The 24,782-nt window shown below is 42.3% G+C and overlaps 1 protein-coding gene across 4 annotated transcripts in view; it reads left to right on the top strand.

The window, feature by feature from the left end:
- Positions 1–24,782, top strand: part of PRKAA2 (protein kinase AMP-activated catalytic subunit alpha 2) — a 65,098-nt gene extending 40,316 nt beyond the window's left edge. For all 4 annotated transcript variants that reach the window (XM_074265829.1, XM_074265830.1, XM_074265831.1 and 1 more), the window contains 5 exons: positions 516–603; positions 3,372–3,596; positions 7,214–7,718; positions 9,484–9,610; positions 15,895–24,782. In XM_074265829.1, coding sequence (XP_074121930.1) covers positions 516–603; positions 3,372–3,596; positions 7,214–7,718; positions 9,484–9,610; positions 15,895–16,130 — 1,181 coding nt within the window. In that variant the 3' untranslated portion in view covers positions 16,131–24,782. The remainder of the gene's footprint in view (positions 1–515; positions 604–3,371; positions 3,597–7,213; positions 7,719–9,483; positions 9,611–15,894) is intronic.

Genomic DNA, 24,782 nt, shown 5'->3' with positions numbered 1-24,782 from the left:
TCCTCCAACATTTGTTATTATCTTTTCCTGTCATCTTAGCCAATTTGAGGGGTATGTAGTGGTGTCTCAGAATTGTCTTAATTTGCATTTCTCTGATCAATAATGATTTAGAGCACCTTTTCATATGATTAGAAATGGTTTTAATTTCTCCATCTGAAAATTTTTCATATCCTTTGACCATTTAGCAATTGGAGAATGGCTTGAATTCTTATAAATTTGAATCAATTCTCTCTATATTTTAGAAAGGAGGACTTTATCAGAACCCTTAATTGTAAAAATATCTCCCCAGTTTATTGCTTCCCTTCTAATCTTGTCTGTATTAGTTTTGTCTGTACAAAAGTTTTTAAACTTAATATAGTCAAAATTATCTATTTGATATTCAGAATTGAGTTCCAGTTCTTCTTTGTTCACAAATGCCTTCCTCCTCTACAGATCTGAGAGGTAAACTATCCTATATTCTTCTAATTTGCTTCTAATTTGATGATGATATTTTTAAACCATATTTTTATTTTTAGGTTTATCGAATATGATGTCAGATGGTGAATTTCTGAGAACGAGCTGTGGGTCTCCAAATTATGCAGCACCCGAAGTCATCTCAGGCAGGTAATGCATCAGTGAAAGTTCTGTTTTCCAAAGATTCTTTCTTAACATTTGAGAAATCTTAGCACCTAACAGAGTGATTCCAAAGTTGTAGAGAGGAACTTGTGGAGCCAGATGAAGCCATGAGTGGCCTAGTGGCCCTAGGCTCTCCCATTGCAAGGTGAGTGACTAGTTCTTCACCTAAGGCCGTGGTTCAAGGGCTTCTTATCAGAGAAGAGATGGCCCAAGTGATGTCTGAGATGACGTGAACTTCTGTGAAAGGGATCTCACTGTTTGCTCATCATTTCCCACCATTGTTTGGCGCGAACTTGTTTTCAGAAGGAGGAGTTCCTGGAGAATTCCTGGAGTCTCTGTTATTTTCTGGCAAAGAATGTATGGGAGGCCTTGGCTCTGGGCTCTCTTTAGAGTTTATCATAAACATGTGGATAAGCTCGCTCATATATTCCTTTGGCTCCTGCAGAGTGAGCAAGGGTTTTGAGGGCCAAGTCTCTTCTTCCCCTCCCAGATCACCCTCGGTCTCCATTTATCTTAAATGCTCTGATTATACGTGCTGCCTCCTCCTATGTGAGAGTAGAGTGGACGTGGTGATGAACATCTGGGATCCCTGGGGAGGCCTCTTGAGCTTAGAAGTTCTGAGCTGTCCTGGGCCCAGCACTTTGATGTTGGGGAGCCCCCAGGTGGCCCGAGATGGTCAGAGCCCACATGCTAATCAGAAGTGAGTTTAAGATTACGAGGAGCCCCTACGTACTTGAGCAAGGTGGGATAGCTTCAAAAAACGAGGGAAAGAAAAGAAATGGATGCTCCTTGTTTTCCCCAGTGCAGTATGGCACATAGAAAGCCCTTAAGAAATGTTGATAGATTGACTGATTGAGATAAAGTACATAACAGCGGACTTAATAGTAGTGGACTTTTTTTCTTTTTTTCTTTTTTTTTAGTTAACTGCATGTACAGGTCAGGAGGACATCACAGTAGCTTTTATTGTAAAAATCTTAGTAAAATTCATAAGCAGAAGCAACTTCTTTTATTAGCACTTTGACATACTCTGAATCGTGAGGGTTGTAAAAAGCTCCGACTCTGCTGTACACGACAGGCTTTCCTTGGAAAGAATACACAGATGCCATCTACTTTCAAAGCCATCCTGCTGCTGGGCCAGCTTCTTTGTGGTATTGAGCTTTAGTTTGTGTCAGCATTAATGTGAGGTTCTCTGCAAACAAAAATAGACATCTGTTGAAAGTGGAAAGAAATCATTTGAACAAAGAAAACAATTGGCTATCCATTGGTGCAGGCAGTGAGATGGGTCCTTTAAACAGGAAGGCAAAATGTTCTCAGCTGTTGCAGTTTTGATAGTTGGTCATTTGTTGGAATTATAGGTCCGTACTGAATTATCAGAGACTCCTGTGTGCCACTGGTGCTCAAAGCAGTGTTAATCTAGTGTTTGTGTGTATGGGGAGAGAGAGACAGAGAGACAGAAAGAGACAGAGACAGACAGAGACAGAGAGAGAGAAAGAGACAAGAGACAAAAAAGAGACAAAGAAACAGAGACAGAGAGAGACAGAGACAGAGAGAGAGAAAGAGACAGACAAAAAAGAGACAAAGAGACAGAGACAGAGTGAGACAGAAAGAGACAGAGAGAGACAGACAGAGAGAGACAAAGAGACAAAAAAGAGACAAAGAAACAGACAGAGAGACAGAGACAGAGAAAGACAAAGAGAGAGACAAAAAAGAGACAAAGAAACAGAGACAGAGGGAGACAGAGACAAAGAGAAAGAGAGAAAGAAGAAGAAGGGAGGGAGAGAAAGAAGGAGGGAAGAAGATATACATACATATATGTAATATATATATGTATATATATATACAGAGAGAGAATAATAATATGAGTGAGAATAAAAGGAATAATAATATTGTAGATATAAAAAGAGTTTACCTGGAGGTAAAGATCTCAGATCTGACTCCAAGATAGCACGTATCCACATATTTCAAAGCTTCTTAAACTGTGGGTTGTGATTCCACATGGGGTTGCATAACTGCACGTAGAGATTGTGAAGTTATGATTTGCCATCAGTAAATGTTTGATGTTTATACCTGTTTTATAACCTAGGTTGCATAAAAATTTCTAGGGCAAAAAGGAGTTATTAGTGGAAAATTTTTAAAGTCCTGATATATTTAAATCTAATCTTAACCTCAAGCTGCCCCTGGGAACAATGAGTAATAGTAAGATATATTCAAGATGAAGGGAGTTAAGTCACTTCCATAATAAAATCCTAGATGATTAGAGATGGACAAAATCTTAGCGATTATTTAAGCCAAAGTTATCATTTTATTGTTTTTTTAAATTTTTATTTAAATAAAAATTTATTTTGTCCCCCTCACACGCTCTTAAGGGGAAAAATAGTCCAAAAGAATCCTTTGTAATAAATATTCTTGTTCTCAAGATGAGCTGAGAGGGAAAGGGAACTTGAAGCAGTTAAGAGCTTTCCCCATCTTCCACCCCGATTGTCGTCCCAAAGGACCCTCACGATGCTTCCTCCTGTTTATTGACATTTTGTTCTCCTGAGTTTTGTTTGAAACAGGCCATGGCTCTGGACCTCGTTACCCACATGGGCCCTTTTGGTCACAGCGTTGGGTGTGGTTAGCTGGGACAAGTTCTGGGGGGGAGGAGAGCAGGGGCCCCCCAGGAGAACGATGGGCTGGATGGTGACTGTGTGGGACTGTGAGATCGGGGGAAGCAGCCCCCCACTGCCAGCTTAACCTCCCTCCACTGCCTCCCGCAGGTTGTACGCAGGGCCCGAGGTAGACATCTGGAGCTGTGGCGTGATCCTGTACGCCCTGCTCTGCGGGACGTTGCCCTTTGATGACGAGCACGTCCCCACCTTGTTTAAGAAGATCCGCGGGGGGGTCTTCTACATCCCGGAGTACCTGAACCGCTCCATTGCCACTCTGCTCATGCACATGCTGCAGGTGGACCCCCTGAAACGGGCCACCATCAAGGACATCAGGTGAGTGCTGGGGCTTACCTGCCCTGCCCTGGACAGGACTTGACGTGTGTCTGCCGTTGCATAGAGGCTTAAGGGGACGAGTTTTCAGTTCTCAGCTTCAATGAAAGAAACTAAAAGGCAAAGGCATTTGCTGATTGTGAAGCCTTTAAATAGCTGCTGGTGGGCTTGGAGCTGGCATGGGCAAGGCTTTGGGAAGCGCAGTTGCTGGCTTGGCAGAGATGGGGCCGAGCTTTTTATAGTGCCCACATGCCCAGGCGAGCCATCCCCCCCGCGCCTGCTCTCGTCACGTCCAGGCCCGCAGCTGGCTTTGGTTCCTGCCTGGCTCTCCAGCAGGGGTTAGTTTACAAACAGATTTCCAGAGCCTCGTCCCTGCCCCCCACAGACTGGAAGGCCTGTTTTAGGACACCCGACCCACCGAAGGTGTCAGTGGCGGCCGCGGCCTTGTTTGTGGGGCTTACCGTCAGCCACCCTTACAGCACAGCGGGCACTCAGTTCGATAAATGTTTATCAAGTGCCTACTGGGTGCAAAACAAAGATGAACACCAGGCCCTTCTCTTGGCACAAGGTCTGGGTGCTGAATAAATTCTGTTAACTCTAGGAGGATAAAATCTTAGGAGGAAATGCTCTGGCAAAAATTCACAGTATGATACAAGACAGAACGTGATGGGAATAAAGGAGAAGTCCAGAAAAAAGACCTAGAAAAATGAGGAGGTGGAGGAAGATCACTCTCAGCTGGGGCTGAGGCTGGGTGAAGAAGCAGGGGAAACTTTGGGGGGGAGATGGCCCCAGTGCCAGAGCTTGGAGACCAAGAATTCTTTGAGCAGAGAGATGAGGAGGTGGCAGGCAGGCCAGAGGGACATTAGGAGAAAGGCAGAGCGCCCACTGGGTGCCAGGCAACCTGCTGAGCTCTTTACAAACACCTTTGGTCCTTACAACAGGCAAGGAAATAGGTGCTCTTATCTTTTTTACAGTTGGGATAAGATCTCTTATCCCATTTTACAGTTGAAGAAACTGAGGCACCAGATGAAGTGACATGCCCAGGGTCACATAGCTAGTAAGTGTCTGGGACTGGATTTGAATTTGGATCTTACTGAATCTCGGAAGGGAGGAAAAAGCATCCTAGCATTATAGACTCTGGGTCCATCCATTAAGCCACCAAGCTACTGAAAAGCAGTTGAGGGTTAGTGACCGGAGCTTAGAGCAAAGAGAAGGACTGGGGAGCATTGGAAGAGAGGTAATTACTGAGACCATGGAAGTGAGTTGGGTCTGCAAGACCTTGGGAAAAGACATTTCCCCCTAGGGTGTCTCTGTCTGTTGGTCTTCTTCTGTCTTCTTCCCCTCCATCCCTCTACCCTCCTCCTCCTACTCTTTCTCTGGTACCATCTTCCTCCTCCTCTTTATCCTTCTCCTCTATCTTCCTCTTCCTGCCTTCATCCTCCTTCATCCTCCTCTGCCTCCTCCTTTTCTTCATCCTTCCCTTCTTCCTTCTCCTCCTCCTTCTCCATCCTCTTCCTCCATTCTCCTTTATTCTCTTCCTCCTCCTGGTCTCCTCCTCCTCCTTCCTCATCCTCCCCCCTCTCTCTTTTTCTTTCTCTCCTTTCCTTCCTCTCTCCCTTCTTCTCTCTCTTTCTGTCACTGTCTCTCTCACTCTTTCTCTCCCTCCCCTTTTTCTCCCTTCCTGCTGCCCTCCTGTGGTTAGACTCTATTCAGCTGTAGGGGACACAATTTAACATTGATGAACAGAGGTCAGTAAAGAAAAAGGCATTCAGGACCATGAGAAATGGCGCCTGACATGGACCAACTCAAGAGTTCTCCAGCCCGAAGGAGAGCAGCTTCAGAAGGGAGTGGTCCCGGCTTCTCGGTGTGTGCAGAGCTGTCATGGAGAAGGGACTGGGCAGGCCCAGGGGACTGAGCCAGAGTGGGCCAAGTGTGCTGAAGCAAACCAGGACTGGTGAGGAGGGAAAACCCAACAATCGGGGCATCCTCCTTAGTCAGCTGCTCCTGGCTCGTCCCTAGAATTCTTCATTCAAGGCTGGGAGGAGGCTCCTCCTGGCTCTGTCTCCTTCCAGACCAGAGAAGGCCAGATGCTCTTCGGGCCGGCTCTGGCCTTCACCATCATCATCCACAGAGGTGATCTGTTACGAGTGAGATGGGGGAAGAAGTGAAGAGTGTACGTAGGTAACCTTTGTAGCAATTTAGTAGCAAAAGGGAAGAAAGCAAGATGGAAGCTTGAGCCGGTAACAGGGCCAAGAGGAGGAGCTTAAATATCCCTTTAAGGACGGACCCAATTGCCCACCCTGCAGCCTTCCTTAAAGCTCGGTGTTATCATCCTTCCTTTCCTCCCCACTGGGTTTAGGATTTAAATACAGAGAAAAAAAACAAAAAAACAAAACATAGAGGTTCATGTTGTAAGAGTTAATTTTAGAAATGATCATGCTGAAAAAGACCTTGTGAAGGTACATCTGCAGAAAAAGGGGCTTACCTTGTGAGATTCAAACATCTTCACCTACTGCTGACACAGTTAACACATTTTTAAAGCAGGAGTTGTCTCTTTTCAAACAACAATTTATAAATTAGAATCCCATTAACTCACATAAAGTTCTGAAATGTTGAATACTTTTATTATTAGGGAGCGAAGGGAAATATGGTACAATAAATGATATAAAGTATATGGCATAAAATTACCACCTATTTCATTCTTCAGTAATTTTAACTTTATGAAGTAACTTGATATATGGAATTTAATGAGAGTTATTTTAAACCTTTTGTAACTTTGAAAGCTAAATTTACTTTAGAGTCAATTTTAGGAAGTTTTAAATGTTGAATTTAGAGCTCTCAGGTATTTATATTTTAAAATTTGGGGAGAAACTCCTGATTTGGCGAGTCATGATTGTATATAGGTCCGTTCTCTTTATTGTAAAAATTCTTTTTGTTAATTAAGTCACTTGGCCTACCTTAGCTGAACCTGGAGTTAAGAAGATTCCTCTTCCTGAGTTCAGATCTGTCCTCATGTACTTACATTGTACTCATGTGATGCTGGCAGGCAAGTCACTTAACCCTTCTTCCTTCAGCTTCCTTATCTGTAAAATGAGCTGGAGGAGGAAATGGTAACCATCCAGTGGGGTGGCGGCGGGGCACCCTAACTATGTAGCAACAAAAAAGACAAAGAAGACCCTGCTTTGTCATTGATGAACATTATTTGGTGCCTGTTATCATTATGAAATATTAAATGATGAGCTGCTAATGTATCTGCTTTCAGTCTTTGGTTCAAAAAGTCCTTTGATGTTTTAATTACTAGAGCCCTTGTATAGTCTTGTTAGTCCAGTGATTAGTTTTGAATAATTGCAATTCGTGTTAATGAGCCTCTATTAATGAATAGTTTTAAATTAGAACAGGACTTCCCAAACGTAGTTTAGTTCTCATTGTTACCGGCACCTCCTGCTTTGGGTCAGCACCTGTTCTTCGGTTTTTAGTCTGAGATCGTTTCCTGGGGCCTGGAGGGGTCATAAAAGTGCAATAAATGAGAGGAGAGACTTGAACCCAGGTCTTTCTAATTCAGCCTCCTTCTCTACAAGAAGCCACTTTCCCCATGATGCTTATCTTTTTATTTCTCTTAGAGAACACGAGTGGTTTAAACAAGACTTACCCAGTTATTTATTTCCTGAAGACCCTTCCTATGATGCAAATGTTATTGATGATGAAGCTGTGAAGGAAGTGTGTGAGAAGTTTGAGTGCACGGAGTCGGAAGTGATGAACAGCCTGTACAGCGGAGACCCCCAGGACCAGCTCGCCGTGGCTTACCACCTCATCATCGACAACCGGCGCATCATGAACCAGGCCAGCGAGTTCTACCTGGCCTCCAGCCCGCCCACGGGCTCCTTCATGGACGACAGCGCCATGCACATTCCCGTCGGGCTGAAGCCGCACCCCGAGCGCATGCCGCCCCTCATCTCCGACAGCCCCAAAGCCAAGTGCCCCCTGGACGCCCTGAACACGACCAAGCCCAAGTCTCTGGCTGTGAAAAAGGCCAAGTGGCACCTGGGCATCCGCAGTCAGAGCAAGCCCTACGATATTATGAACGAGGTCTACCGGGCCATGAAGCAGCTGGATTATGAGTGGAAGGTAAGGTGCGCTGGGGATGGGTGACCCTTTGTCATGAATTAAAGACCATTATTGGCAGTGTGGGCCAGCTCAGTGAACAGTCCTTGTCAGGGGCATCTTACCCCTTTCATTAGAAATCAGATGTGCTTACAATGGTTCTGATAGTTTTGACTCATGAATCCCATTCTTATTAATGATGTGTCATATGCTGCTGCTTGCTCCTCCTTCTCCTCTTCCTCTTCCTCCCTTCTTTCTTCTTCTGTTGGAAAAACAAAGAGTTCTCTTTACAGAACTGGGCCATGCTGGGAAACTGTCCATATTTCTAAGTCTAATGGAGAATCCCCTGCCAAGTGTATTTATCAACTTGAAAACTCCTGAGAAAACAGCTCACCTGTTTCAGCCTGAGCTCCAGCAGTCTCATGTCCTGAGACTTCACAGATGGTTTTCTTTTTTCTTTCTTTAAAGGATTCATGATAGGAGGCTATGGTGGGGCTGTGTGGGCAGCAGACCCTTCCTCCCTAGGTCATTGAGTCTGCCTTCAGGGGACAGATGCTTTCCTCTATGTTGAAAAAAACCTGATCAATTTTCTGGTGCTTATGATTTTCTGAAGAATTAGTTCCTGAGAATGGACGGTTTTAGCACATATTTTGCCTTAAAAGTAAAAGAAAAAAGTAGTTGTTGATTGATTCCAATTCTATTCACATATTTTTCAAATTCATTTCATCATTTCAGAAAGCCACTTTTCATTTCCCATTGAAAATTACTTTAATAATGACAGTTTCTAATTTCTTGCAATGAAAAAAGGAAGAAACAGTCTGAAATTTGCTATATCCTTAATTGATGTATTTGAAGAAAGAAGTACTATTTGTTTCAATATTCATACATTTATATACATGGATCGATAGTTTTTTTCAAACTATTTTGAAGATCTTTCTTAAATTCTTCCCCTTTGCTTTTCTGAGCACAATGAGAAATATGGTAGGGAGGTAGAAAGTTCTTCCCTCTTTATTTCTTTTAAAAATGAACACCATCCTTTTCAAAAGTTCTTTATAAAAATTTTTATTTTCCCCAATTGATTTGGCAATTCTCTTTAATTTTCTTGTTTTGTTTATTCACATATATATTTATATATACACACATATATGTGTGTGTGTATGTATACTTTATGTTGTATAACAGAAACTACTTCAGTGAGGGATGGTATTTTGGAAAATTATATATATATATTTTCTTCTCCTAATAATAATAATAGTAATAATAAATAGTGAGAGCTAGCATCTATATGTTGCTTTAAAGGTGTTTTTATAAATATTATCTCTTTTGATCCTCACTAAGTGAGGTGTTATTATTTCCCTCTGTTCTGTAGATGAAACAACTGAGATAGACAGAGATTGAGTGTCTTGTTTGAAGTCTGAAAACTTGAGTTCTAACACTCAAGTTTTCAGCCTCTAACAGCTGGATTTGAGCTCAGGTCGGCCTATCCCAGATCTAGCATTTTTGGCCCATTGCATCAGTCCCCGACATTATTCCACGATCCTGTGATTTTGTCCATATTGCACATGGCCGTTCTTCATTTCAGCTTAAGGGAAGCAGTGTTTGGGAGGAATGTTGTCAGCAGAGAGTAATGTAATCACCACTGGAGAAAATATCCTGAACAGCTGAAAGGTTATTTAAGAAGCTTCTTTTCTCATCTACAGGGCGTTCTGAAACTTTCTCATAGATTAAAGGAAAGCACTGCATTTTTTCTCTATTCTTCCTTTACCTAAAAGAAGATTCCATGTTGTAGGTGGTGAACGCTTATCATCTTAGAGTGAGAAGGAAGAACCCTGTGACCGGCAATTATGTGAAAATGAGCCTTCAGCTGTACCAGGTGGACAATCGAAGTTACCTTTTGGACTTCAAGAGCATTGACGGTAAGGAGGCCTTGCTGCCGTGGGATTAACTGTTGAGCATCTGTGGAAGGGACAGTGTGGCTGCAGGTCAGTCTGTGCACAGATCTGTGAGAGGGAAGCCATCATGGCAAGTGGAAAGTTTCCTTAGAGGCAGGGCCTGGGTTCAGACTCTCGTTGCTTTTATTATCTGAGAGAAAATCACTTAATTTTGCTAGTCTACACTTTCTTCCTCCATAAAATGAAGTGGTTGGATTAGGTGGTTCCCTGTGGTTCTGAGTACAGATCCTGGGCGGAATTGGCTCCTCTGAGCATGGCTTCTAGCACTTGTGATTGTGTGCTCCCTAACAAAATGCAAGTGGAACGAAAGGAAGGTTTAAGGAAATAAAAGCACCTTCAGATGGAAAATGACACATCCCTGACAGTAGGCAGAAAATCAGGTTGGGGCTGCCTCGGTGTGTGCACAACAGTGAGCCACGCAAAGACTTTTATATCATCTTCATGTCCCTTCACAGGAAGGCGGCTGTGCATGTGTTGGGTGGGATGGCTTCTGGGGCTCCTTTCAGCTTTCAGTGTTTCCCACGTTTAACCAGCACCCTGCTCCACTCTGCCTCTGCTCTCTTTGTCCTTCTCGTGAAAACATGGCTCTGCAGTCCTTGGCAGTCAGTGTCCTTGCTGCTTGTCTCTCATCCAGCACCTGCAGAATCATCTCCAGGGAGGGAGCACTCCTCTCTCCTGAGGCAGCTGCTTCTGCTCTGGGCTCCACTCTGCCTGTTGGGAAATTGTTCCTTCTGCCACTTAGTAGAAAGCATGTTCTCCAGGACCTGGCAGAATCACTCAGAATCTCTTTATGTGAGAGCCCTTCATGGGGCTTCCATTCTCCAGGCTATACACTTCGTTTTCTCCATGAATACTTTTTGTGTGTGTAGAGGCTGGGGAAAGATTCGGGTCCTTTCACCAGCTCCTGATCGATCTCTATATGGCATCTTGTCACTGGTTTAGGAAATGCAATGCCCAGCCTTGAGCAGAGGCCCTCAGAGGGCCTGAGTGCACTCATCCCTTTGGGATGCTGTCCTCCCGTGACCATATCCTTTATGGCTTCCACACTGTGCTATGGACTCAGAGGGGCCTTGCAATTCACAAAAATCCCCATTTATTCTTCATAGATTGTTATCTAAGCATGCTATACTTTTGGCCATTTAGTTGTTTGTTTGTTTGTTTGTTTGTTTGTTTTGGTTTTTTTTGTTTTTTTGCTGAGGCAATTAGGGTTACGTGACTTGTTCAAGATCACCAGCCAGGAAGTATTAAGTGTCTGAGGCCAGAATTCAGGTCTTCCTGACTTCAGGGCTGGTGCTCTATCCACTGTGCCACCTACTGCCCTCATTTAGTTTTTTAGACCTAGATTTTTCCTTTTGCATTTCTCCTCACTTAGTTTTTAGATTCATTCCATAGTTCAGTGTCTGCTGAGTCCTGACATTGTCAACTAATAAGCGAGTTAGCCTCCTCAACAACACGTTTCCCACAGATTGGCTAAGCACATTCTCTTCATCTAAGTTCTTTATCAAGGTATTGACCACAACAGGGCCAGTAATTCCAGAAGCCTTCTTCTATATTAGCTTGGACTGCCAACTAGTCCTCGATCTAGCCATTTATCCCAAACACTCCCTTCTAGTCCATGAAGTTCAGGTCTCTGCTCTCTATAGATTCCCTTCTCTATAGTGTCTCCCCTCCCTTCCCCTCTGGCCCAATCAGAAATGAAAGTGATGTCGTTTGTCATAAACTCTTGCTAGATTATAGCAGTTCTCAATTTCCTTTCTAACTACTCACAAACACTCTAATATTCAATCTGAAAATTCTCCTGGAATCAAATTCAAATTCCTAAGAATATGGTAGAACAATCTGTCTTCCCTTCATGCAGCACTTATTTATTGCTTTCTGAATGATTTTTCTAAGCTCATTTACAGAAATTCAGAAATCACATCTTCAGGTTCTTTTGTTCCCAAGGAATATTGGTTGTCTAAGCCTATTGAGTCAATAAAAGTGGTGTTATCTTACCATATCTTCATATCCTTACTTATCTTGGGTTCCCTGTCGACTGTCTCCCCTTCTGCTATATCTACCAATACTAAGATCATTTTCTTTGGTAGAAAAGCAGAAGCCAAATTAAAGTCGAGTAGTTGTGTCCTGCTTCATCATTAGCATCATCTCATCCACATAAAGCAATAGCTTTGCCTCTCTTTTTATGGCATTTCTTATACCTCTTAGATCATTCTGAGTTTAAGGATCTGACATTCTAAAGGATTATGCTCCTTATACAGTTATTCGCAATTCCCTATCTTTTCTTCAGTCTTTTATGCATGTCTTTTAAAATATCTTTAATTAATTAATTTTCCCTAGTTAAAACAGTTTAAAAAAGTTTTTTTTTTAAACTTTTGAGTTCCAGATTATTTCCCTTATCCTCACCCCAGCTTCCATTAAGAAACCACATGTAAAGTTATGCAGAACATTTCCATAAAAGTCACGTTGTGAAAGAAAACGTGGAGCTCCCACTCTTAAAAAACACCCTTAACAAAAATTGTGTATGTCTTTTTAAAAATCTGCTGATCATTGTGTTTTCAGTGCATTCAGACCAGAATTTTTTGACGCTAGTACTTTTCTTACTCAACAGAATGATTTATGATGATTAGTGGAATTTCATTTTTGAATGCATCCCATCCCTTTTGAACCAATTTACTCTTATAGAATACTTCTTTTTCCCAATGATTATTTGAAATTTAGTTTTCTTAACTTTTAAATATATTAACTAAAACATATACATCTTTTTGATGAATAAAACATTTGCATCATTGAGGAGTTGTCATTTTTTAAAAGTTAATATATTTTAGATATTAAAACACTTATCTTTAGTTTTAGTTTAGTAACTAATATAGTACGAATAAATAGCAATAACAAACTACTATTTGTTTTTTTTAAACTCATTTTAATCTAACATAACCTATCTTGTCCCATATAATTCCTTCCATTTGTTAGAATGAAAAAAAAACATCTTCCCTCTAAAATTGACTTAGTCATTCTATTTTCTTCCATAGTTTTAAAGAGCATATTCAACTGTGGATTCAGCTCTCTAATACTGTCAAGCATACCTTCCTTCTCCCAGTTACCTAGGCTCTCAACATAGACATTTCTCTTTTCCAATTCTAGTATCCAATCAGTTTGCAAATCCCATTGTTTCTGCCTTTGTAACAGCTCTCTCACGTGGTCCCTTCTCTTCTCTGCCATTGCTACCATTGCACCTCGTGTCTGAACTACCGAGATCCCTGCCTGGTTGGCGCATCCTTCCCTCTGCTGCCAGACTGACTTCCCTTCATTGCTAGTCTAATTATGTCCCTCCTCTGGTCAGTCACCCCCAGCTGGTTTCTCTGACCTTGAGGCTTGGCTTTATGTCTTATTACCTGGCTCCTTCCTAGCACTTTTACTCCCTTCCCCCCCTGGAGCTCTCTCCTTATCTCTCCCTCCCAGCCTTTCAGAGTCATCTTTAATCTTAGTGCCTTCCCTCTGAAACAGTACACAGTTAGTTTTTACATAGTTGCTTGGGCAATGTTTCACTCATTATATGTGCACTCTGTGATCTTTATCTGTATCCTTAATGTGTAGCCCGATGCCTGGCACATGTTAGGTGCCTAATGCTTGCTTACTCCATTTATGTAGATAATGTTAAATGTAGGTCCCAGTATCTTCGGAAGAAGTAGGGGAGAGTGGAAAAGATGGCAGCTTTAGAATCAGAGGCTCTGAGCATCAATCCCAGCTCTGCCCCCAGCTATATGTGTGACTTGGGCCAAATCATTTATCTGCATTACCACATTGAAAAGTTGGGGGGCAGGAGATAACATATACAGTCCCTTTCAGCTCTCACTTTCTGATGATCCCATTGCCAAATCACCTGCATTTATTTAATAATGGCTCCTTTCTCCAGTGTTCATTTTCTAAGTTGGTCAAACATTAAATCATTTTTTGGTACATTGAGATGTGTAAATATTTTATTTATTATTTTCTTTTAATAACTTGATTTTTTTTGCCAGTTCCAGTTAATTTTGCTTATGTCACTTGGGACTTAAAGTTTTCAAGTTGAGAACAAACTGGATGCTAGATCCCGGTTTATCAATTTTTCTGATCAGCATATCCCTTAATATTCCTGCCAAGTTGTTTTTTATCATAAACATATTTTGATTTTATCTAGATCTATAAAGAAGCCTCTTGCTATTTGCACTAAATAGACACATAGCTATGGGAGTGTGGTGGTTCTTCCTCTGTAAACAGACCCATTGTGGGCAGCTCAGCATCCCTTCACTTTGAAGGTCATTATGTTTTAGGCTTCTGCTCCCTTGGATCTTTTGTGTTCTCAGGCAGGCTGGTCCTCAAATAGTGGATGAGTTTTCTTATTGTCCATGGGTCTTTTTTATTTCCTTTTTTATCTTTATCAGTAGCAAATACGAATGCAGATGATACTTGTGAGTTTGTGGGGTATCCTGTGGCTTTGCAGAGTTTATCACCTTTCCCATCATCCTTCTCTTCTCCTCGGCATGCCCTTGACTCTCCACATATCTAATCATTTGCCCAATCGTGCCACGCTTAACTCCACAGCCTCTCTTTATTCTCTTCTCACTTGTTAGATACTCACTGCTTATCACTGTTTACCTGAATCATTAGAGTAACCTGAATGGTAAGAGACAGTCATCATCACCATCATCATAGCTTCTCTTATTTTTGTATGAACATTAATTCATGTAGGCCCCACAATATTCCTTGGAGACGAGTATTTCAGTCCTTTTTCATGTGAAGAATCTTAACTTTAGAGAGGTTAAGTGGTTTGTTGATGATAGTAACTATCCCTATTTGTGGGAGTGGGATTTAAACTCAGAATTCTCCCAAACCAAGATCAAAGCTGTTTCAAAGTCAAGTACGTACACATTAATTAAGCACCTACAGAGGATACAAAGAAAAGCAAAATCCCAAAACAATCCTAATCCCTGCTCTCAAGGATCTCCCAGTCTAATGGCAGAGACCGCATCTAAACAACTTTGTACAAGCAAGATATAACAATAAAAATTGGGGAAGTCTCAGGGAGACTTGGAAAGATTCCTTGTAGATGGAGGAACTTTAGTTCAGACTTAAAGGAATCCAGGAGGCAGTGATGAAGAGGGAGGTCATCCCAAGCAGGAGGGAAAATGCTTTGAGTCAAGAGCTGTAGGTCAGTATTTGAGGAACAACAGGAGACTGGCCTCAGAGTGTGTGAGAGGACAGGAAAGGGAGGCCCCAAAGGGCTTTAAAGTCCAGGGGGGGTTGTCTATTTGGTCATCGAGGAAATAGGGAGCCATCAGAGATTGTTGGGTGGGAGTAGGGTGATGTGGTCAGACCTGTGCTTCAGGGAGCTCAGTTTGGCTGTTGGATTGGAGGGAGGCCGACCGTGGGCTATTACAGGGAGGGCGATTAGAAGCCTGCATGGGGTGGGAGGGTGCAGGCTCAGGGAAGAGAAGGGATCTCAGAGGGATTTTATGAAGGTAGAGACGAGGGTTGGCCACTGATTGGATATGGAGGTGAGAGAAGGATGACAGGCAAGTGACTGTCCCTTTACAGCAATTACAAAGGACACGATCCCTTTGCAGCAAGAGAGAAGTAAGCAAGGTGGAAGGGCTTAGGGGGAAAGATGAATTCCTTTTTGGATATGCTGTGTTGAAGAGGGCCGTGGGGCATCTAGTTGGTGAGCTCTAATAAGCAGCCAGAGGACAACAGAAAGGATGGAGAAGTAGATCTAAGGCTCATCAGCCCAGAGATGAAATCGAAAGTGTGGGAGCTGATGGATCACCAAGAGAAAACGTGTAGCATGAGGAGGGAATAGAGGCTAAGACAGAACTTTGGGGGACCCGCCATTGGCTGGAATGACCTGAAGGAGGAGCCAGAGGTCAGGCATGTGGGAGGAAATCCCAGAGCCTCAGGGCCACAAAATCCTAGGGAAGAGGAAGCTGCCCAGAGGATGAGTATGAAGAAACTAGATTAGTGGCTTTGGAAAGGGCACTTTCAGATGAAGGATAAGGTTGCTATTGGAGCAAAAGGAAAATATGGAGCGCCTCTTGGAGCGGGCCTTCCCAAGGTGACCCGGAGCGACCCCAGCAGGGGTCTGTGTGTGGATTTTTGGAGAAGTCCCACTAGTGTGGGGGGCATTTATCTAATGAGCTCGTGCTCTTACAGCTCAGGAAGGACCCTCCAGGCCAAGTGTCTCACGCCCCTTTCTCTTTATTTGTCCGTTTAAGATGACCTCACGGAGCAGAAGTCCGGCTCGTCCACGCCCCAGCGCTCCTGCTCTGCTGCCGGCCTGCACAGACCAAGGCTGAGCTTCGATTCGACCACGACCGACTGCCATTCTCTCTCTGGATCCCTGACGAGCTCCCTCACGGGGAGCGTGCCTTCGGTAGCGCCACGCCTGGGCAGCCACACCATGGACTTTTTCGAAATGTGCGCCAGTCTGATCACTACATTAGCTCGCTGACGATGGCTCATCCCCAGTCTCTGTCCTTGTGTTATTGCACTGTGAGAATCAAATCTGTCTTTTTAAATTATTATCTCCTATTCTGGATATCTTATACACCACAATACGAACAGAAAGTTGTATTTCCCAGGGACACCCACTTCCACATTGTCATTGAGTAGACTGACATTTTATCTATTTTGCTCATGGTAAAGTCACATAGGTAATATGTTTGATAGGTAAATAGGAACGAATGTGGTTTTAAAGTAGGAAATTCGTGTATAAGCCGATCGACACCATCTCTCTGAAGCTGTAGCCTTAATTATGGGGATCCTGAAGCATCATTTTGGCATGGGTACATCAGGGTGACTCTGCACAACCCTTGCTAGGTGGTGAGGCATTTTTAGCCCTCCCACTTACCTCCAGTTTACTGTAATCAGTACTTATTGAGCACCTACTGTGTGCACAGATGTAGGCAGAGTCCAACAAGACTTTTTGTTTTTGTAATCTGTCCTGCAGTCCTTAGTCTGGTGTTGAGAGCGTGAGAGGAGAGAGCTAGCCAAAGAATTCCAGGGTCAAGATTCTCCTTGTCTAGACACGTTTCATGCAGGGCAACATGGCAAGTTCATGGTTCTTCTGCAGCAGGTTTCTGTCGTTCTCGAGATGTCACTGATTTGGAAAAGTCACCTTTGCACACCCACCTCAGGGCTTTTGATATCTATCTTTCCAGAGTGCTGATTTCATTTTTGAAACTTTATTTTTCTTTTAAAAATTTTCAAGGAATATAGATGCTTAGAATTATTCCCATTTTGCCTTTTAGGTTTGTTTCTTGGCCTCTCCCCCCAAGTTTCATGGCATGACTTTGAGACCTCCTTTCCCTTTGCTCCCATCAAATTGATCTTTGCTTTATTTCATCTTTTCCAGTTTTTAATAATAGTGAAATAGACCCTTAAAGGAGAAGGCAACCACTCTAAAAAGAGAGCACTTACCTCTGGTCACACATTGGACTACATTAGGGAACCATCGAGTCAGCTCTTTGTTTCAAGTTTGATTTCTTTCTCTTCCTTCCCCTTTCTTTCCACTGTACTTTTCTTTATGATTTCATTTCTCAATACTGGACTGAGTTTTAAAATCTTTCTGAAGATCTGAATTTGGTTATTACCCTTTTAATTGAAAACATAATTCGAACCTTCTTGCTTCAGGTTTGGAACGAGCTGTGACCTTCACTGTGGAATTGATAGGAAAGGGAGACTCTGACCCATTTTGTTCTATCATTACATCTCTATATCTGGTATAGATATAGTTATACACACAGTAGATGTATGTGTATATTACACTGGAGTGTTTACTTTCCCTTTTTAAAGAAGAAAAACGTAATTTCTTTCTCTGGCTCACACACATATTTACTTTTTCTTGCTTTTTATTCCGTGCTTCTGTCTGATACTGAGAATGCCATCTTTCACCTGACTCACCCACGATATAATACTTAATATAAATTATCAAATTACAAAGCATCCAACAGTGAGATGAAACGTGGCATTGCTTTTAGGGATTATGTTTGTCAGACATCTTGCATTCTCTGCCAAGAACCAAATGAGGATTTGATATGACTTTTCCATTCTAAAAATGGTGCATTTTTTATTCTGAAATATTAGCCAAGTCAGGAATTATTATGGGTTAACAATACAGCATGTTGTTTTGTAGGATTTTTAAAAATGCTTTAAATATTTTGTAAATGATTTGATTTTTAGATTCAAATGTGGGTTTTTTTAATGCAAAAGTGAACAATGTTGTTATTACTACTGTTTTTTATAATTATTTTGGTTAATTAGAGAGCTGCTGGAAAGTCCACCATCTAGTGGCAATTGAGAATAATTGTTTCCCCTTCAGTGGTTACTGGGCATGATTCAGGCTTCGCTTGCTCCAGTGAGAGCGGAGGGTCTTTCCTGCTCCTGCACGTTTCAGATTCTAAATGGACAACTTTGCTTTTTGGAGGAAAAGTTGCCATATTTCACACAAGGCTGCTGGATAAGCCTAGTGGCTGTATTGTGGCTAGAATAGGAAATTAGTCCAATTAACCCCCAAAGCTGCAGGAGTTCTAAATGTGGAAACCTACAAAACAGGGCCAGCCCCCACCCAGCGAACATTTATCAGAGCTGGGGCGAGAGGGAAAACCAGAAGGGCTCACGTGGTGTCGGGGAAGAAGCAGGTATATGCCCACCCCGCTGCCTGCAAGGGATTGGGGGTCGTGAAAGGAGGCCGTGGCAGATGGGGAGGGGGTCCCCAGAAAGACCTGAGCTAAGAGACAGACCTGGCGGAGGCCAGGGGGGGAATACGTCCCAGACTTGAGAGACAGGACTGCCATCATATTAGTGTTACACTGCACCCGCTACTCCAGACTTGGACCACGTTTGTTCACATAAAATTGGCTTTAAAATGGGTTGTCGATATTTGTTTTAGCACTTTTGGACTATTTTCTTTATGAACATTTCATTTTTTTCTCTCCTATCTACTTAATTATGAAATACTTAGCTGCTTTAAGGTACTCCAAGCAGTAGAAACAGCATCATAATTGGATTTCAAGAACTGAGGCCCAAATCTCGGATTATTTACTTATTCTCTGCACCGTCTTCTTGGGCAAAGCCCTAAACTTCTTTGGGGTGTTGTTTCCTCATCTGAAACACGAAGGAATTTGCTTGCTGAGGGGCCCTCTGGGTTTAACTCTTATACCCTTTGAATCTTTGGGAAATTGTTCTAAGTCTTATGGATATTGTAGATTAATCCTTGATCTAGGGTGAGACCATCTGATGAGATTTCTAGTATAGTCATAGTGGGACTTCCTAGGAAGTAGCTCTGTTGTCCAATTATAGGAAAGAAGAAGAGCACACGAGCCACCAGCCTCACCTTTTACTCCTGTGGGGAATATGATCTTTTTTGACCCAGTCCTTCTTATACTTGATTTTTGTGGCAGTCAGTCTGGGGCAGGAGCAGCCCCTCGGAGGTATCCCAATTCTGATTCCTGAGGGCAACCAGACTAGAGGTCAGTAGCAGAAGCTGTGTTTCCAGGGGTCTAAGCCTTGACCTCACTGATAAAGTACCAATCTCTCTGGTCCTAGAGTATCCGGAGTACTCCAAAACATCACTGCCCCAGAGAATGATGATAAGGCTGTTGGCTTTGTTCAATCTTGGTTGCCCTTTTCCATTAGAGATGATCTTCTCCTTAATCAGATTCAATTTGAGAACAAAATCTTAATATCATAGAACAATTTTTGACTTGAGTTATTGCTGGACTAAAGAATTAATACAGATTCACAGCTGTTAGAATTTTGATTATGTATAGAACTGGTGACTTCCTAATGACTTTTTGCTTTATTTATTTATTTATTTTTTTGCTGAGACAATTGGGTTAAGTGACTTGCCCAGGGTCACACAGCTAGGAAATGTTAGGTATCTGAGACCAGATTTGAACTCGGGTCCTCCTGACTTCAGGGCTGCTGCTCTAACCACTGCTCCACCTAGCTGCCCCTCACTAGTGACTTTTTTAAGGTCTTCAAGGGGAAGACAGCTACTTGCTCACTGGGGATGCTATACAGGAGACTCTTGCTTGAGGTAAGGGTTGGACCAGTGGACTTTAGAAGTCCCCTTTGCCTCTGTTTAGCACACGTCATTTTTTTAACCAAAGAGAATTTTGTTCAAGTGTGGAATCAAATCATCCTTATTTCAACCAATAACCAACAAGAGATCTCTTGCATCCAAACAGACATCCCCAGTGTTTTCTTTTCTTCCTTCTCTAGTCATTTTATATATAATCGTGACTTAGAAGTTGGAAGTTCATGAAGATGTGGCCCTCAGAAGTCAGTGAATGTTTGCATCTGGAATACTGTATAGGCCTGAGCCCGAGCATAACCTGGCTCACGAATAAGGGGATTGAGAGAACAATGAGGAAGAGAACCGGTTCCATTCAGCAGACAAAGCCCAGACAGTTCAGGCTTTAGCCAGCTGCAGGCGGCCGTCCCGTTTCAGGCTGTTGCTGAGTGATGCACAACTTTCCGGTGATGATGATGAACTGGAAATAGTACTTCCATAATGTTTTGGGAGGCAGCAGGAATTGGGAATAGCCCGGAAACCAGAAAGGTCTGGATTTAGGTCCTGCCCTTGACCCACACTGACTGGCCAGTCTCTTAAGGTCTCAGTTACTCAGGTTACTCTAAGACTAATAAACTGCAGAACAGATGCTAATTTACATTGGAAGAGGGAGGTCCTCACTGGGCACTAAAGAAGTCACAGATCTGGTCCCCAGACTGCAGAGACCCATCCATAGAAATGCCATACTTGATGATTGATGATAGGCTGTCACATGCTCTCCTAATTCATCGATGTATAAATTGTCCCCGAGAAATATGTAATCCTTGTGACTGTTTTGTCCAGCCAGCCTATACTCAGGAAATGCAAATTACTTTAAATATTAGCTTAGGCAGGGTGTATCTGGGAAAGTAAATTTGACTTGACATAATAGGAAATGATCATCAGGCATTCCGTAGCCACAAATGAGTTTGGATCAGTTGCTCTTCGAGTTAATCTGTATTTTCCATTAGTATATAACCAAGGGAGCTGAGTCTCATGTTTACGTGTCACCTTCTATTCTTGAATTTGATTTTTTTCCCCCAAGGATGACTGTAAGTCACCCTTTAAAATTACTTAGCTACCGTAGCAATCACATCTTCAGTCACCAGTTAACTCTGCATGCTCGGCTTGGAGTTCTCTTACAAAAGAAGAGAGAGGTTTTTGTTTGGTGGGTTTTCCTTTACAAAATTCCTTCCTCTCTAAGAGCAAAGATCTAGGACCTAATGCAAGACCTAGCCCCTCTGGTCTGTCATTTCTTTCCTCATGAGACCTATAGCAATGTCTTGTCATGGTGAAGTTCACTTCCTTCAACAGTTTTCCTTGGGGTCGAGCTGTGTACTTTGCTGAATAAATTAACAAAGGGCAAACTCTGGCTTTCTTGGAGGAACAGGACTGGATCATCCCCAAAGCAGGATCCTTCCAGCTTGCAAACTGTTTTTTTTTTTGTTTTGTTTTCACGGTAGTGATTACTTGAGCTATGACAGACATGAAGATGTATAATGCAGTAGAGATGATGCTGGGTCTCATTTTGCTAGGATCTGATTATAAAACATATACTTGAATCTTTTATAAATAAAATCATCCTCCAGAATGCCAATGACAGAAACATCTCAGTGAGCCAGACTTTGCCCAGACATATCCGCTACTCGATGGGTGCCACAGGAAGGCAACCCTCCTGAATTTGAATAAAGGGAAAGGGAAGACTGATCAGAATTAAAAGGAACAACAGCTTCCCTTGGTTGAGCACTTAAAAATTGGCAAAGCACTTTTTTGTGTCTGAATTGTATACTGGAAAAAGAAAATACGCTTTTATCCTTTCAGTAGCACATAGCAGAAGGCAAACAGTGGTGTCTGGTTGAGTTCTTTGGGGTGAACATGCACAGTTTAATAAGAATAATATATCATTGAATCATCATGAATAAGAATGGTTGATCTTTTTCAAACCAAGTGTTTATAAATAGCATGTGTAGGAGTTGAAATCTTTTTTTTGTGGAACAGAAATCTTGAGTCCTTGGCCACTGACTATTCAAGCTCCCAGCTTAGGCCCTGCAGTCTTTTGTCCAGTTTATTCCATAATCAGATTCACAAGGGTTTTGTATGTGGGAGTGTGTGTGTGTGTGTGTGTGTGTGTGTTTATGCATTCTTGTATAGAGAAATACAGATTTAGAGGGCAGTAATACCATTAGAGGAGCGTTGTAAATGTGAAATAAACATCGATTTCAGTTTGACATCACTACGGAGCCCGTCACCTTGACAAAACCTTGAATTCATAGGACAAAGGCAAAACTGTCTTACTACTAGCTCTAAGCTATTGAAGATTAGCTGTATTTTGTACGACAAACTGAAATATTCTCAATTCTGTGTGCCATATGTGCCTAAGACCAACATGATTTCTAAAACCTATGTGGTTATGCACAAGGCTGCACTCAACTTGGATCCTCACATTTAACTCATTTTTGTCGGATGTTCTTATAATTTGTCCACTGAAAAAAGTTTCTAACACAACGGGCAGTTTTTCTCCCACGTGTAGTTACTGTATACTTGCTAACACTAAGCATGAGGCAATCGGTACCAGATCCATCGCTGGGGGTGAATTAGAGATTTAATTAAAATTTTCTCAATCACAGACTGATAATTTTTAGATGTGCGGTGGTTTGATCTGCTTGAGAGCCTTTTGTTTGCTTTGTGGCTGCTTTCACTATAGGGTAAATCCTTGTGTGTGTGTGTGTGTGTGTGTGTGTGTGTGTGTGTGTGTGTGTTCTGTTTACAACAAAGAGAGTTAGATTATATTGAGAAGTTCACAATTGGGCAACCAGGGTAGGTATATTTCATGTAAATTTGAAGTATAATTTAAAAAATTCTCTAGACAAGATTCTCTCCGTGAGAATCATTGGTTATAAGCACATCATAGCATCCGCACTTAAGTACACGCAGAGATTTCAGAAGCCAGGTACTCTCTGATAGAAGGTTAATATAGCATCATATCTTTGGCCTGGGTAAGTTTGCACTGGTTGAAAATTAAGAGGAGCGAGAGGAATATTTTTAGTAAGGAGAATAGACAGCCAAACACCAAAGACCATTTTTGTGGTTGGAAGCCTTTTCTACCTTTCCAGTGCTCATTTAATCTTCTGTATCAAAGGGAAAGACTTTTATGGAGCCGCTATTATTCTCGTGGGACTTTAAGGAAAACCAGAGCCACTGTTGTCAGGGAAATCCAGAATCGTGCCTTCTGTACTTGAACTAGGGGCAGTATTGTCCAGCCGATAATTAGTGCTGCTGCTGCTGCTGCTGCGTGGGGGTTTGATGGAGACTTGAGAAAATGAGCACAGCTGGGACACATCATTCCCCCTATTTCCCTTTCTCTCTTTGCTTCTTATAAATGTTTTGCCATTTGTTCTTGCCAAGTTGGTTCCCAGTTGCCTTTTTCCGTGAAGACTGGCCTACATTTATTAAGCCCTTGCTCTGTCCTGTTGTGCTTCTCTGTGGTGTCTGCCTCCTCTTTGACATGACTTGGCCAGCAGCTCCATGGTAAAAGTCCAGCTCCTCCTTTGAGAACGCCGACTTCAGGCTTCCTAGAGGTGCTCCCTCTTGTAATGTTCTTGAAAGAAGGGAGTACTGTCCAGGGAGCAGAGCTGGGGGCAGAATTCTCCCATTTAACAGCTGATTGTGCTCTAATCAATCAATGCTCACTTTGGCAGAATCCAGATGATAATGATCCTTTCTTTACCTCACAGATGTATTGTGAAAAGCTATTGGAAATGCATTTCTAAGTGCAGAGAGGCCTCATGGGAAATATAAAAACCCTCTACTCCCTGATTTTGTTTTAAATAATTATCTTTGATAATGGACAGGATGGCTAGTCTGAATTTTCTAGGTGAGTCTTACACAGTGTCCACACATTTTGCAGTTTAAAAGTTTGAGAACACGTCTTTGCCGATTATGAAAGACTGGATACAAAGGACTTGTTCTTAAATTCATCCTAAGTAAATTCTCAGATGTGACCTTCGTCATCTTGTGCTCTGATTTCTAAACGGAAAGCCTTGAAACGCCTGCAGAAGCTGCCTTAATGCATTACCACACACCTTTCTCTCCAGACTGTTCGTGCTCACTGGGTGTACACAGTTTTGAATGTGTAGTTGTAAAGTTGTCCCAGAACTGTGAAGTGCTCTAAACACGGTTGTATTTATACAAAGCATGTTTGTATTTTGTATTTTGTTACACACGTGTGCTGGCGTATCTAATAGGCAACTTTTTAGTGGGAAAAAAAAAAAAACCTAAACCCTGGAAATAAATGGCTATGAAGGTCTATCTTTCTGATATGGGGGCAACATGTTCCAATTTCATCAATGTGATAAGGCACAACCCATCTTAAACAGCTACCAACCAGCAGCCTTCCAGTGGGAGGCCTTGGAGAGCCCTTGAACCTGAGGGAGGAAGTGCGAGATAGGGGAAAGTTTGCTGGACTTAATCCAAGAAGACTAGGGTTTGAAATCCTAATTGTAACACCAGCTAATTGTGTAATTCTGGGCAAATCACCACCTATCTTAACCTCAGTTATCTCATCTCTAAGATGGGAATATAAAATGCTTTCCTTGTCTGCCATACAGGGTTGTTTATAAGAAAAGCACTTTGTAAATCCCAAAATGACACAGAAAGGTCAGTGACACGGTTTAGAGATCTATTTTGAGACATTTTTAAAAATCGTTGAAAGTGGGGACCATTTTTCAGAGTTGGCTTGTCACAATGAAAAGCCCCTGACTGGTTGCCATTTTTTCCCTTGAAGTTGGTAGAAGACCGAGAGGATATCAGTTTTGTTTTTGGTGCCCTTCTAGCAGGGCTCAGGCCATTAGTAAAAGGCCTTACCTCGCAAGGTCCACCCAGAAAGAACTTGTCTTTAGCCACTGCCCCTCATGCCATAGTTCTTGTTTCCCCTGACTTGGGGTTCGCACTTTATAAGCTCTGAGGTTAAGCACCCACCCAGGAGAAAGGATGCTCTGGCTGCTTGCAAGCCTTTACCGGTAAATAAAGGAAAGACTGGGCTTTGAAGGA

This window comes from Sminthopsis crassicaudata, chromosome 4, assembly GCF_048593235.1.
Source record: "Sminthopsis crassicaudata isolate SCR6 chromosome 4, ASM4859323v1, whole genome shotgun sequence".
NCBI classification, from domain to species: Eukaryota; Metazoa; Chordata; class Mammalia; order Dasyuromorphia; family Dasyuridae; genus Sminthopsis; species Sminthopsis crassicaudata.
The sequence above is the reverse complement of the archived record's forward strand: the minus strand, read 5'-3'. Positions and strand labels throughout refer to the sequence as shown.